The sequence below is a fragment of the Macaca fascicularis genome, chromosome X (assembly GCF_037993035.2).
Source record: "Macaca fascicularis isolate 582-1 chromosome X, T2T-MFA8v1.1".
In the NCBI taxonomy this organism is placed as follows: domain Eukaryota; kingdom Metazoa; phylum Chordata; class Mammalia; order Primates; family Cercopithecidae; genus Macaca; species Macaca fascicularis.
Window position 1 is genome coordinate 142,804,800 of NC_088395.1, and position 15,141 is coordinate 142,819,940.

General features: G+C 42.9%; 1 protein-coding gene across 13 annotated transcripts in view; it reads right to left on the reverse strand.

Annotated features, from left to right (window-relative positions):
* Positions 1-4,428: 4,428 nt before the first annotated feature.
* ARHGEF6 (Rac/Cdc42 guanine nucleotide exchange factor 6) overlaps positions 4,429-15,141 on the reverse strand; it is a 120,077-nt gene continuing 109,364 nt past the window's right edge. For all 13 annotated transcript variants that reach the window (XM_015444052.4, XM_045384101.3, XM_005594706.5 and 10 more), the window contains 4 exons: positions 13,952-14,041; positions 10,893-10,992; positions 8,337-8,391; positions 4,429-7,081 (listed from right to left, as the gene is read on the reverse strand). In XM_015444052.4, coding sequence (XP_015299538.2) covers positions 6,941-7,081; positions 8,337-8,391; positions 10,893-10,992; positions 13,952-14,041 — 386 coding nt within the window. In that variant the 3' untranslated portion in view covers positions 4,429-6,940. The remainder of the gene's footprint in view (positions 7,082-8,336; positions 8,392-10,892; positions 10,993-13,951; positions 14,042-15,141) is intronic.

The following is a 15,141-nucleotide window of genomic DNA, read 5'->3' on the forward strand; positions in this document are numbered from 1 at the left end:
TCACATTCCAATGAATGGTGTCTTCATCTACCCTGTTTTTCAAGTCAGAAACTGGCTTGACTTCACTCTCATCACCCCCATGTTCAATCCCTCCAGCCTATACTCATCAACCCTATCTCTTAAGTAGTCCTTGAGTTAATCTACTTCTTTCTATCTCTACTACTGCTATCCTAGTCCCAACTATCACCATCTCTCTTCTGGAATAGTACGACAGCCTCCTAGATTCCCTGCCTCCACTCTTGCTCCCTTCCATCCATTCTCCAAGCACAGCCAGTCCCCTGCTTCTTATGAATCTTGTAATAAAGACCAAAATAATCCATTTCATCTCCTGCTGCCACCTCTCTCGGTCTATTAAGTTCTAGCCCTCAGTTCCTCTAAGCAAGGTTACAAATGCTTTCCTACCTTAGGGCCCTGGAATGCTGTTTTCTCTTCTTGCAAGACCCATTTCTCTCCCCCACTGCACCCTGCACTTAGCAAGTGCTTCACAGCACTTATCATGGTTGAAGTTTTCCCTACTACACTGTGAGCTTCTTGAGGACCAAGACCTTGTCCCGTTCACCATGATACATTCAGCGTCTACCACAGGACCCAGCATTGAATTGGCCCTTTATTTGGTGCATGAAGGAGTAAATGAATGAATAAATACAGCTGCTTATAACCCAATAGCCCAGGAAATAATACCGTGTGTTGGCTGAGGTAAAAATTTGCAACACTGAAAGGATCCTTATTGTGTCAAAAATATCTAGATGATAAAAATGCACTCATGGAGCAAAAAATAACTGAGAATTATGCTGTAGCTAAAAATAAATAATGTTTTTATTATATATTTCATGATAATTTGCAAAATAATATGTTTGTCCCAAACTTCAATTGAACAATTTCAGCATTTTCCTATAAATGAAAAAGACTCGAGTACATTTCTGATCTACCTGTAATAGTCTGGTCATAAATTATCTAACTTAGTTCCGTTTTTAGAATCATGTGACTTCTGCCTTCTATCTAAGGGGGAGGGTGGGAATGTTTGAAATACCCAATAATTTTTATTTCTAGGTAAAGAGAAAATAAACAAAGGCTAAAATATTACTGCCTCTGTTACTTGATGATTAGCAAATGACCACAAAATGCAAACAGTGTGCTCTAGCAAGCTGTCAGAACAGGGCGCCCCCACTTAAACGGAAATGACATGTAAACTTTTGGGCTTCAGCAGGGAATACATTCTGTGCTACATTCAACTATTTTCACAGGGTCTAATGCCACTGTGTTGGGAACTGCACTGCTTTAGACTTTTAAAGTAGTCTGAAGTACTTTGAGACACAGAAACATAGAACTAAGTATGATTTTTATGTTCTTTTTCTCTGTGAACCATATCCCCATTAAAACAAAACAAAACAAAACCAGAAATGCTCATTGTAGTGTAGTAATTAAATCTGGAGTCAGACAGATACAGTCTTAATCTAGGCTCCACTATTAACCAGCTTTATAAGTACAGGCAAGTCATTTCACCTCCTCTAGTCCTCAGTGTCTTCATCTGTAAAGTGGGAATAAAAAGAAGACATGCTGGTCCAGGCATGGTGGCTCACGCCTGTAATCCCAGCACTTTGGGAGGCCAAGGCAAGTGGATCACTTGCGGTCGGGAGTTCGAGACTAGCCTGGCCAAAATAGCAAAACCCTATCTCTACTAAAAATACAAAAATTAGCCCAGCATGGTGGCACTTGCCTGTAATCTCAGCTACGTGGGAGGCTAAGGCAGGAGAATCACTTGTACCCGGGAGAGTGAGGTTGCAGTGAGCCGAGATGGCGCCAGTGCACTCCAGCCTGGGCGACAGAGCAAGACTTCATTTCAAAAAAAAAAAAAATTATAAAGATTCAGTGAGATTGTCCACAGAAAGTCCTCAGCAGAATCTGTTCTCTAGAGAAGATCACCATGTAAGAAGCACTAAGGTGGGTCTCTACATGGTCCCCAGCACACCTGTCTGCATTCGGTGGTGCAAGTGGACAGGGTACCATCTTAAATGGTTGAAACCTCTGAGACCAAGGAGAATGCCTGGCAACCCAGGTATACATGAGAGCCCTTGCTCATGTACTAGATCAAAGACCACACCCAATGTGAAGCAAAGTGAAACCAAAAAAAGACAGAAAGAAAGAAAAAGCAAACATTACAGTAGACCTGTGGATAGCAAAGACCCTTTTTTTGTGGTATAGTTTTATTGTCAAAAAATGTTAAGCGCAGGGGGCTTGGAGTTGCCAAATTTTTCGATAGGTTTGAGAAGATGTATGTGTGTGTGTGTGTATATATATATGTGTTTGTGTGTGCGTGTGTGTGTGTGTATATATATATACTTAGACGGATTCTTACTCTGTCTCCAGGCTGGAGTGCAATGGCACGATCTCTGCTCACTGCAACCTCTGCCTCCTGGGTTCAAGCGATTCCCCTGCCTCAGCCTCCTGAGTAGCTGGGGCTACAGGTGCGTGCCATCACGCGCAGCTAATTTTTTTTTTTTTTTTTTTTTTTTTTTTTTTTTTGGATTTTAGTAGAGATGGGGTTTCACCATGTTGGCCAGAATGGCCTCGATCTCCTGACCTCGTAATCCACCCACCCCAGCCTCCCAAAGTACTGGAATTACAGGCGTGAGCCACCGTGCCCAGCCGAAGTTCTATATTTAGGAATGTTTCTTTAAAAGATGATGACCATTGATTCCCAGTCTAAGGGGCATCAGCACACAAACTTCCCCCTTCCATACCACACTTTCGCACTCCTCTGAGTCATTCTTCAAGCAATTCAGCAACTTTCAGGAAAACTAGCTAAATATGTAGTTATTTTTCCCTGCCCCACTCCTGCAGTTCCACTGAGTTATCTATAAGGTAGCTGCATCCATGGGTCTGGAGATTAGGAGAAATGTCAGAATGGAAAACTGTGGACATTGATAAATGAAGTTATGGGGGTAGTCAAGGTTGTCCAGGAATAGTCTACAGATTGGAAGAGACGAAGAAAAGAGGATCAGCAATGTTCAGGGGACAGCCAAATGAGGCAGGTCCAGCAAAGGAGACTGAGGGATGACTGAATGAATGCCAAGAAAGTATGGGCTCATGAAAACCAAAGAAGGAGAGATTTATCAAGAAGGCAAGGGTCAAATACTGCAGAGACATCAAGATGAGGATCAAAAAGCCCATGGATTGTCAATTATAAACTTAATGGTGACTTCACAAAGGTGGATGGCTGAGGTAGGAACCTTAGCATGAACCAAGTGCACAGGAGGATATGTGCTAGAGACAGCATGAGTCCGACAGGAAGACAGACTAGGGTTTCAAATCCCAGTTCCACCATGTACTATCATGTTACTCAACATCTCTGTGCCTCTGTTCATTTGTAAGTGGAGATAACAATAGTAAATACTTAATAAGGTTGTTGTGAGGCTTACATGAGCTTAATGGTATACACCACTTAGTACAGTACCTAGCACACATGAGGTGCCATGTTCTATCTATTGGCTCAGAGCAGGAATCATAAACCACTGAAGGTATCTCATGCAGGAAGATAATTAGTTGTCTACAAAACCACTGGGCTACAGAAGTGGAAGTAGGGGGAAGTCAGGAGGCTGCCACTGGACTTCAAGGTCATATGGCTTCAAGGTCATATCATTGCAGTTGTGATCCACATGTTAGGAGGCTGCTGCCACCACTACAGTCTCTCACTCACAAAGCTGTAAATAGACACACTGGAATGTGGGGTACAAAAGCCACAAACACATCTTTGGAATCGCCTGCTGGCCACCAAACCCCAAGAAGATAGCCTCTGCCCAACTTAAGCCTTCCAAATTTTGTTGGCAGAAGTGAACATGTATCTGAACCCACATTTTATCCAGAACCCTAGCTGGAAGGGAGTCTGGGAAATGGATTTTTCAGTCTTTATGTTTTTGGAAAGAAACAGAAAAGGGGTAGGAATGCATGTGGAGCAGCAGATAATTTCCACCTCATCAATCTTTAAGTGGAACGAATATTTTCATCCTGAGTGCTGACACCAGCATTCCAACTGCGGTCAAAATATAGGATTATCACTGACTGACAAAATTCTGCCAAATTCAAAGAGGAATCAGGACAGGAATAAATATCAAGGGATAAACTTGAGCAGGAAAATATATTTTTCTCTAATATTGAAAAGCAGATGGTGAGCAGGGATATAGTTTATAGGTTTATAGGTTTGGGCCAGAAGAAGAGAGGTAGAGAAGTTAAGGAAGGTTCTATCTCAGGCCATGTATTATCTCTGTAAAGTTGGGAGCAAATGTCATCTGCCCTGAGTGAAAAAGGCTGAGACTGGCTAGAGGGCTTGGTGAGAGCAGACTAGCTAATGAGGGAAATGAGAGAGGAAGCTGACACAGCACAAGAAATCTTTCTGCACACCGGCTAGCAAAAAAAGAAGCAAAAGACTTATTTTTATAAAGCACTGTTTATTTTTATGTATTGAAAATGTTCATTTTAAAAGTTTTCAAAATAAAAACAAGTTAGAAAATTTGAGCTTGTGTTAAGAAGGGACAGGACAGAAAAGGAACCGAAAGGCCTCTACGGGCAGCAGTTTAATTACAGGGCAACAGGAACCCATTTATAGAGTATTGTAAACAACACAACTATGGCGACACTGCTCTCAGGTTAACATGGCTTCATTTCCTTTATATTATTGTTTAGTGTGTAAGCATGGTTACCACTCTGCACAAGCTTTGTTACTCAGAGTACCGAGGGCCCCTCATCAGAAGGGCCAAGTCCCCAAAACATGCATATGTACACATCGCTACAAAATGAAGACCTTTCAATATTTTCAGCAATCAACTAAAGTATTTCATAATCACAAAAATGTTTCCTACAGATGCAGTTTGCACATTTATTGCAAGCCATTGACTAACCACAGAATGGGCAGATGTGAAGATCTGTGTTGATGTTGTTATTGGTGGTGGTAGTAGTGATGATGTTTTTAATTTTTAAGTGAAGGATGTTATATCTAAATGGCTGTGCTAAAAAACAGAACAACAGTCATTCCTAGAAATTTCTTTACTCTTCAGCTTCCAAACACGGCTGTGTGTGGTTGGCTGATGTTGGACTGCAAGAATAGTCCATTTCCTGTGGATGGTATAATTTCTGCTGTGCAGCAAGCAGACAATAGCCCTGTACCACATAGCTATGGGACCTTGAGAGTCTCAGTACCAAAAATAAAAAGGGCTCCTCGCAAGCTGGGGGTTTCAAACTTCAAGTTTTGCTTTTTCAGAGACAGGGGTGTCTCTCTGTTACCCAGGTTGGAATGCAGTGGTGTCATCACAGCTCACTGCAGCCTTGACCTCCTGGGCTCAAATGATCCTCCCACCTCAGCCTCCTGAGTAGCTGGGACCACAGGTGTAGGCCACCATGCCTGGCTTCAAGTTTGGTTTTTAAACATTTGCAAAACCCTCACTTATAGGCATCCATCAAATTTATTATAAAGGCAATTTTGATCAGCCCTTTGGCCTCACTTTCCAGTGACCTTCCCCATCTGGCCAAATTTCTCTTGTCTTTGGGGAAGAGAGGGGTGAGTGGCACTGAGCCTTAGGCCAACTTTCAACGGTGCTGAATTTGGATGTGTGCTGTTCTGTGACTGTCTTCTAAACCCGGTTTCTCACAGTTCTAGTTTCTGGGATAAAGTGGATGGTGCGATTCAATGAGCAACTTGAGTTAATCAGTCCAAATAATCCAGCACACAGCTATTAGAGGGGCCCTTTTGTTCTGGATGTACAAATTGGACCAGAAGCATATTTCTGTAAACACTGCTTAGAGTCCCACCCAAAGAGGCCAATGAATATTACAACTTCTCACAGCATATATGAGAGAGTAACAAAGTGAATGAAAGCTGTCTACTAGGGCACAATATCTCCTTAATACAGATTGTTTTGAAGGATAAAAGGTCACAGTTTGAATATGCAACATACATAAAGTAACTGCTCACAGTCTAACTACATTTTTTTAAAAGTAAGCAAAGCACATACATACTAGTTTACACACCACTTGGTACGGCTGGCTAAAAGCACTGGGGAAATAGCAAACTTACACACTAGGCAGAAGATGAGGGAAAGAAACCTATCATGCAATGGGAAAAGGCGGTCAACTCTGCTACTGAAAGGGGGGATTGTCCAGTAGAATTTGCTGATGGATTTGATGTTGGTGTGGGTGACCAGAGCTTCTGCCCCCGTGAGTTACAGTTTACATGACATAAAAGGAATAAGGGTACTACAGTTTTCCTGGTCTTAGAGACGACATAGGGCAGTAATTTTAAAATCTGTGATTGAGGGGAGGCATGTGATGGTCTAAGGAAGGGCAGCTGGATCACTGGGCAGATGTGTTTGTCCTTCATCCTACTCTAGCCATAGTCTGGAATATCTGCCTTCAGTAAATTAAGTACTAAGAGGCTTGCAGGTACAGGAAAGCACTGGGGGAAAAGTTGGGTTCACATTTAATAAGCCTTGGCCAGCTGCTTTGCAAGGGCAGCCAGCCCAAAGAATGTGACCTGAGGGCAATGGCTGTTGCAGAGGCACTGTGAACTGAAGGCAATCTGAAGACCTTTGAAGTAACTGGCCTGTGTTCCCTTTCTCTTTCTCACTGAATGGAAAAGACTCTGGGGCCATTTCTACCACCACCTCCTGCTTTTTCCCCTGTTGAAAAAGAAATGAACAGCCAACCAATAACCAAACAACAGCAAATGCCCAGGCGCGCACACGTGCGCACACACACGCACACAGAGGGGAGAGAGGGAGAGAGAGAGAAGAGAGAGGGAGGGCGGAAGGGAGGGAGAGAGAGAGAGAGAGAGAGAATGAGACTCAAACACAAAACAAAAGCCAAAGAAGTGAGCAAACTGAGTCAAATCATTCAGCGGGACATTTCAAGATGCCCTGAAGGCACACTCCACCCGGTGGCACAGTGATGGTTATGGAAGAATTGAGGTCTTGCTACTGGACTCGGCTCGAATACACTCATCTGTTTGCTTCAAAAGCCTCCGCACCAGCTTTTCTAGGTCCCTTCTTGACTTCAATTCTTCTTCCAGGCATTGCTTCATTCTTTTATTTTCCTACGATGGGGAAAGATTTCTTGATTACGAAACAGAGGGGGGCCCTTCCAAGGGCTCCTCCTGCTCATCCTCGGGGCAGCTTTCATCACTGACTCTCTTTCCTTCCTCAACCTTCCCTCCCTCAGCATCTATGACAAACCAGCCTGTCGATCCTCCTGCCTGTCTCTGGGAAACCTTTTGGATTCTTCTTCCCTGCCCTGATCCTCTTCTAATTTAACTCGCTTTTCACTTAGTGTCACTTCTCTTTCAATCCAAGTGTCTATTAAGGGGACTCCCAAATATCTCCGGTACTGACCTCATCTCCTGAGAATCGGGTCCACAATCTCAACTGCCAGCCTGGTATTTCTTTTTATTATTATTGTTATTTTGAGAGATGGGGTCTCACTCTATCGCCAGGCTGGAGTGCAGTGACATAATCATGGCTCACTGCAGCCTCAAACTCCCGGGCTTAAGTGATCCTCTCATGTACCTGAGATTACCTGGCAGCAGCTTGGTATTTCCACCTAGATATGTCACCTTAAACTAATCAGGTCCTAAAGTGAACTCAGTATCTCTCTCAACACCTCACACTTCTCCTCCTCCTACGGTTATTGATCCCCATGAAGGGGGGTAATATTAATCTCAAAATCACATTATCGTTGTCCATAGGTTCAAACTCTGCAATATGCCATCCTTTACATTCATTTTCCTCCTCCCCAGCCTCATTGCCCTGCCTCAGTTCAAGACTCTGACAGATCTCACCCTGAGTTTTGTAAGAACCTCCTAAGTGGTCTTCTAGTCCCTGATCTCTCTCCCCTCCCATCCATCCTTCACTCTGTCACCAGATACAGTCAGTCCTCACATACAAGGCACAGTGTGACAGTGTGCATCACTGAGCCATATCGGCAGTGATGCTGGACCACATCGGCAGAAAAGCCCACAAACCATGATTAATGGTTCTCTTTACACTTACACACTGATGAATGACTAGTCTTTTCTTAAAGTCTGTTTATGGATGTCAGAGAACAGGAACGTTGTAACTAACTTTGGGACTCTATTGTGAACTACTACATGGAAATACAGGCAAGCCTCAGAAATTTAAATTCAAGGCTACATGATAAAATCAACAAACAAAACCTACCTTGATGACACAAGGAAAATAAAAATGCCCCCTTGCTACCTTCCTCCTAGGCCTTCCCTGAAAGCATGGGCAGTGTGAGGCAAGGAAAAGAGAATGGTTCTGTTACCCAAGAAAATGACTTTTATATTTTATTACCTGCTTCAGTTCTTTGACCTCGTCCTTCAAGGCGTAAACAGTATCAACAAGGCTCCTAGAACATAAAGATAAAATTCAGAGACAAATGGCTTGCACTGAGGTACTGTTAAAATACTAAACAATAAAAGCCACTTTATAAAAATACAGATCCTGAAAAACAGTGAACTTTCTAGCTGATTGGGAATGGTACTGCTCTAAATGGCTTCCATCTTCTTCATTTTGGTGGAAGAACAACCACCACCACACATGCTTAGCCAAATGCAATGTCATTACACTTTTTCTATACTTCCCTCCTCCTTTTCTACTCACTTCCCAGCTTGGGTGAACAAAACACAAGAGACTAGGGCCCATCACTAAGTTTTTCTTTTTCTAGCTTTGTTGAGGGATAATTGACAAAGGTGTACAATGTGATGTCTTGATATATGTATACATTGTGAAGTGGTTACTACAATCAAGCTAATTAACATATCCATCTCCTTACATAGTTACCTTTCGTATGTGTGTGGCAGAAACACTCAAAATCTACACTCTTAGCAAATTTCAAGTATACTGCATTGTAAACTATACAGTCTTCCCTCCCTCGGTATCCATGGGGTATTGGTTCTAGGACCCCCATGGATACCAAAATCCACAGATGCTCAAGTCCTTAATATAAAATGGCATAGCATTTGCATATAACCAACGCACATCCTCCCACATACTTTAAATCATATCTAGATTACTTATCATACCTAATACAATGTAAATGCCATGTAAATAGTTGTTATACCATATGACTTAGGAAAAAACAATATGGTATAACACAGTGCATACATATATCAAGACATCACATTGAACACCATTGTCAATTATTCCTCAACAAAGATGGAAAAAGAAAACCTTTATTAGGTATGAAAAAAATCTGTACATGTTCAATACAGATGCAACCATCCATTTTATCTGAATTTTTTTTTTTTTTTTTGATCTAGGGTTGGTTGAATCCACAGATGCAGAGCCCATGCAAGCAGAGGGCCAACTGTAGTCAACATACTGTACATTAGTTCTCCAGAACTTATTCATCCTGCATACTTGAGATTTGGTACCCTTTGACCAACATCTCCCCATTTCCCCTTTCCCCTCAGTCCCTAGAAACCACCATTCTGCTCTCTGTTTTTAGGAGTTCGATGTTTTCAATTCCCATCATAAGGTTTTGATTTATCTAGCTTTGGGGCAAGAATGAACATCACCTATCACATAATGAGAGGTATCAGAAGACTGCCTATTCTACAATATCTGTGCTGTGACATTGCCCTTTTCAGTTCTCCACTGCACATGACACAAAGTCAGAGGCATTCTTTCTGGAATATCCCAGTCAAATATTACCCAAAAAAGGATGAAGCACCCTGGCTGGGTTGCATAATAGCCTTTTCCTCTCTGGGTCTCTCCCTGGACAAAGATTTTGGAGATCTAAGTTTTGGTTCTGATCCTGCCACTTACTAGTCCTCTGTTCTCCGGGAACCAGTTTCCTTCTCATCCTCCCTTCGTCTTAGTTTCTTTACATGCAAAATGGGGATAATAGCACATTTTCTGAAAACCTCACAAAGTTGTAAAAATGAATATAGTTATAATAAGAATTAACTATCATTATTTATTGAGTGCTAGCCTTTATACTTACTTCATTTAACCTCACAACAACGCTGAAAGCATTACCATCATCCTTATTTTACAGATGAGGAAACTGAGGCACAGAGAGGTGAAGCAACTTGCCCCAGGTCACACAGCTAATGAGTAGCAGAATTGGGAGCTGAACCACACTGTTTTTCGCTTGAGCCCAAGTACTTAACCATTTTGCTGTATCACTTCACACAGCAGATGTAAAATGCATTGACAGTGCCAAGCACCTTGAAATATGCTGTCCCATGCAAATTTAGGCCTGACTTCAGAAATGACTCAAGTTTAGACAAATGAATTATTTGGCTACTTTGTGTTAATTTTATGAGCCAGAAGGTACTTAACCTGATTTTCCCCCATTAGGTCACCCACACTACTGTGTAAAGGTAAGTCGGAGACATAATTTCCCTGAACTTCCTGTACCTCAATTTCTTTATCTGTGAAAGTGGTGAGAGTAATGTTTATCTAACCGGATTGCTGTAGGATTTTAAATGATGTCAAATATGTGAAAGCACAGCTTCTGACTCAAAACATGTGAGTGGCATCTGTCTGGGCAGGGAAATCGGTTCTGTGGCTGGAATTCCCAATCACTTCCTAAACCCATCCAGGGCACTGATGTTCCCATGTGCTCAGAAGCAGCTTAATGGCTGGGGAGCTGGCTACAAGGGTAGCTGCCAGCTGGAGCTGCTTTGGAGGGCTCTGTCACCTCTGCCTTTCCTTCCTCTTTCGTTTTGTTAGTGGGCAGCCCTCTAAAGTCTCCCAAATGCATGCTCAGCAAAGCAGGCCACATTCCCAGATAAGGAGGGGTTGTCCCTCATCACAGGCTCTCCATGTGCCCTACCGTCCTACCAGACCTTCTTGCCAGCTCCAAGATAAACTAGGCAAGGTTTTGCCTGCTCTACTCACTTTTCTTCCATGATGGTCTGGCCGTTGCTTCTGGTTTCTTCAATGATGAGTTTCTCTTCCTCAGGGAGTAGGACTTGTGGAATGGAATCTTTTCGAGTACCTACAAACAAGGGTTGCAAGAGGGAGGAGGAGGGAGAGTTACTAGTGAAGAGTAGAAATAGTGGGTGTTAGTTCCTTTCCACTATTGTTACAGAAGGGTCTTTGTTCATAGCATGTTGCCACATTACACCCAGAGGACAGTCACCCATCATTTGCTGACTAAATTTTCCTGACATGAGAATTCTAAATGGCCAAATATACTGATTCAATCTTCCCAAGGTGGGAAGCATTTTGCATTCAGAAAAATAAAGCAAAAGAGCCCCTGTAATACCTGTCCACAACCAAGACCTCCATTCTTTCCTGTTTTGCCTCCTCCAGAGCAAAGAGCTGACCAGTGATCACTCTTCCCTGCAAATCTCCAGGGAAGGACACACTACATCCTATGCTACAGTGTTTTGTCACTGTAGCAAAAGTCAGGTTGACAGTAGCACTGCACTGAAACACAATGTGCTTTAAGGGCCTCAGAAACATCATCACTCCCATTTGTTCTCTTTACAGTCTTATAGGGTAAAGTAGATATGTCTCCTAAGACCATTTTAATCAAGGGTGGAGTGAGGTTTGGAGATTATCACATCATCAGCAAAGATGCAGATGTCCACTATTCAGAATGTCTCCAGGCTCTGGGACAGAAGAGGTGACACAACAGGCATGGGGGCCCAACCAAACAGCTCTCCTGCACCTCCCTCACTCTGGATCCTTCCTCTCAGAGCTCAAGTGCTTAATCTTTGGTCTCCCTGAGTCACTTCTAGGCCAAGTTCCTTCAGAGGTGTGTACACTCACTGCCTTCACTTGACCACCTCCCCTTTCTTGAGGTGAGATGTGTCTCTGCCTTCTCCAGTCCCTAGCACTTTGTAGGTGCTTAATACAGGTGGCCCCCCATATCCGCAGGTTTCACATCTGCAGATTCAACCAACCGTGCATTGAAAATATTCAGAAAAAATAAAAAGCAATACAAATTTAAAACCCAATGCAGTATAACAACCATTTACATAGCATTTACATTTATTAGGTATGATAAGCAATCTAGAGATGATTTAAAGTATATGGGAAGATGTATGGAGGTGATATGCAAATACTCCACGATTTCACATCAGGCACTTGAGCAATGTCAGATTTTGTTATCTCTGGGGGTCCTGGAGCCAATCCCCTGCAGATACCAAGGGACGAATATAAGTGGAAAGCCAACTGAATGACTGGCTGAATGCAGTAAGAGCCGACGGTAGTCAGTTCTAGAGAAACAGGACTTCCAGTTAGAGAGGGATAGAAGATAGGAGGTCACCACAATGCTAAATGATCTGCTGTGTGACAAGCACAGTGCCAGACATCTTCCACGTGTAAAAGGTTGGGTAGGGAGCAAGGGTGAAGATGTGTCTTTTTAAGCCAGAATATCTGGCTGCACCTCCCAGCTGCAGACCCAACCACTCCGTCAAATGTAAAAATAGGTGGTGCAAGAGGAGATGAGGTCAGATTTTGTAGAAGGGATGCTTCTGGTATCTCTTTGTCCCCCTCTCTTCTCTAGTTCTCAAAACAAAAACTGCCCTCACTTTCCTCTCCTGGTTCCTTGAAACATGTTATCAGAGCTGTGCATGCCCAAAGCCACAGCCAGGTTTTCTCTGTGAAGCAGAGTGTGACAGTCCTCTCTTCATGGCCAAATGTGTCAACTTTCACATTGAATTCCCTCCCTTCCTTCCTTCCTTCCTTCCTTTCTCTCTTTCTCTTCTTTCTTTCTTTCTTTTTTTCTTTCTTTCTTTCATTCTTTCATTCTTTCTCTCTCTCTTTCTTTTTTTCTTTCTTTTTCTTTCTTTCTCTTTCTTTCTTCCTCTCTCTCTCTCTCTTTTATTTTTTTTTGATGGAGTCTCACTCTGTCATTGGAGTGCAGTGGTCCAATCTTGGTTCACTGCAACCTCCACCTCCCGGGTTCAAGCGATTCTCCTGCCTCAGCTTCCCAAGTAGCTGGGACTACAGGTGTGCACCATCACACCCAGCTAACTTTTGTGTTTTTAGTAAACACAGGGTTTTGCCATGTTGCCCAGGCTGGTCTTGAACTTCTGGCCTCAAGGGATCTGCCTGCCTTGGCCTCCCAAAGTGCTGAATTACAGGCGTGAGCTATCATGCCCAGTAGAATGCTTCCTTTATGTCAGCCTTAGAGATGCATTACTCTGAAAGAATATGTCAAGGCACCTAAGAAATCCCCTCCCACATTCAAATGATTGGTCACTGGCTGTCCAAAATGGAGTGCTGTGGAGTATTCATTTCTTATGTAGGTGCAAAAACCTCACAAAAGGTGTTCTGAATGTCTATAATAATGGGAGACAAAAGACATAATCGAAGTGACCTGGCTTTTAAAAAGCATAAAGATGAATCAGAAAATATTATCTCGCTTTCGTTTGTAACCTGAAAGTTGTTTGGGGAAATACCCTAACCCAATAGCTCCCTGATAAATTGTATACATTTTGGACAACCTCTGCTAAGCAGCTACATTTCCAGATTTTCAGAGCAACTTTGAAACTTGAGTTTGGTGAAGATTGTTCGTTTAAATATGCAGCTGATCAAAGATAGTATTTTGACTTCCTTTCCAAATCTGCCTATAAGAAGAGATTAGCATCAGTTCACAGACACAGGAACTCTCTGGGCCCTTTAATTCCTAACTAGTGCTGGTGAAGGTATCTGTGTACTTCAAAGGAGAACAACTTTTAAAAAATTTTTTCACTTCTATCACCTCCAACTCTTTTACTCTTGCATCTCTCTTTCTGGGTGAAAAACAACAGTGGGTAAACAAACCGCTTGGTAGCTAAAACCACCTTATCTGAAAGATGCAGTCCTGCACCACTCCTCTGCACTAAGTCACCTGCTTTCCACACCCTGCAACCCATCTGGGTTGCTTTTCTCTTTTTCTAAAAGACACTAAGCAGTAAAGAAGAAACGTCACTCACTAGAGAAAGTAGTTTGGGGGAACCTACTTGAGCCATGGCCTTGTTGAAAGTTTGCACTGGTGCAGTAGGCTTCGATCACTTTAAGGATCTGAGCATCCTCTTCCAGAGCAGCTGTACCTGTGAAATTTAATTCATCATGACTTTTCATAGATACATGCCTTTGGACCCTCAAAATGATGCAGTGCACTCTACTGCCTGGGACTGGCTTCTCTGACCAGTAGAGTTTGTGAAAGGCAAGAGAAAGAGCTGTCCAACGCTGTTTATGGAGAAGAGTGACAGCATCCTCATGGAGCTTTGGAGTCAGCCTCAGTGAGCTCAGCTTAGTGGAGGGCCTACTCCTGAAGCCCAGAGCTCTACACTGGGAACCAGGGTAGCGGGGTGGTGTTCTGTCAGTGGTCTCAGTGAGGCCAAAATCACAGCACTGAGCTTGTTGCTAGCTTAGTTCCCATCGATATACCCCAGCCTTCCTCTCCTTTAAAGTTCAAGGTTCACCTTTAGGAAGCTTTCCCTCATTAACCCCACCCAATTTTCTAACCAGTCAGTGTAGTCACTCATTCTCCCTCCCCCCTCCTCTTCTACTCCAAACTCATTCTTGCCATGGCTGGATGGCAGCACCCTGTGAACATGCCAATGTGCATAACCAGGTGTGGGGTGGAGGGTGAGGCATGCCAAAGCTGGGGTGGAGCAAATATTTATCCAAACTATATTCCCAGCTGATACACACAATTCTGCCACCTCTTTGTGAGACACCGCTTACTCCTTCACATGTGTCCTAAAGTACCTTGTGTCCCTAAGTACCTTGTTGACAGCCTTATAGCCAAATATGTCCATATCGACTGGCTGACCGACTTTGCAGTCTGTCTCCAAATGAAGCCATGTTTCTAGATGTGGGCAGGCTGATTCCCTGAGTAACTGTGAGCATCACTGAGTATGTGACTTCCGGAAGGACTTCAGCCTTCGGGTCTATTTAGTCTATCTCCCTGGAGAAAAATATCTCAAGTATCAGAAACTAAGAGGGAAAAAAATATATCCATAAGAAATGGGTCCCTTTAGAGGTTCTAAACCAGGTGAGGCAAAATGCTCAACACAAAAATGATACAGATGACATCTGCCTGAGATGACATGAAGTGCAGCTGTAAGAAGCTTATTCAAATGTTTAAGAAGTGACCAAAGCTTTCCATGCATTCTTCTTTATATGTAAAAGACAATGTCAAGAA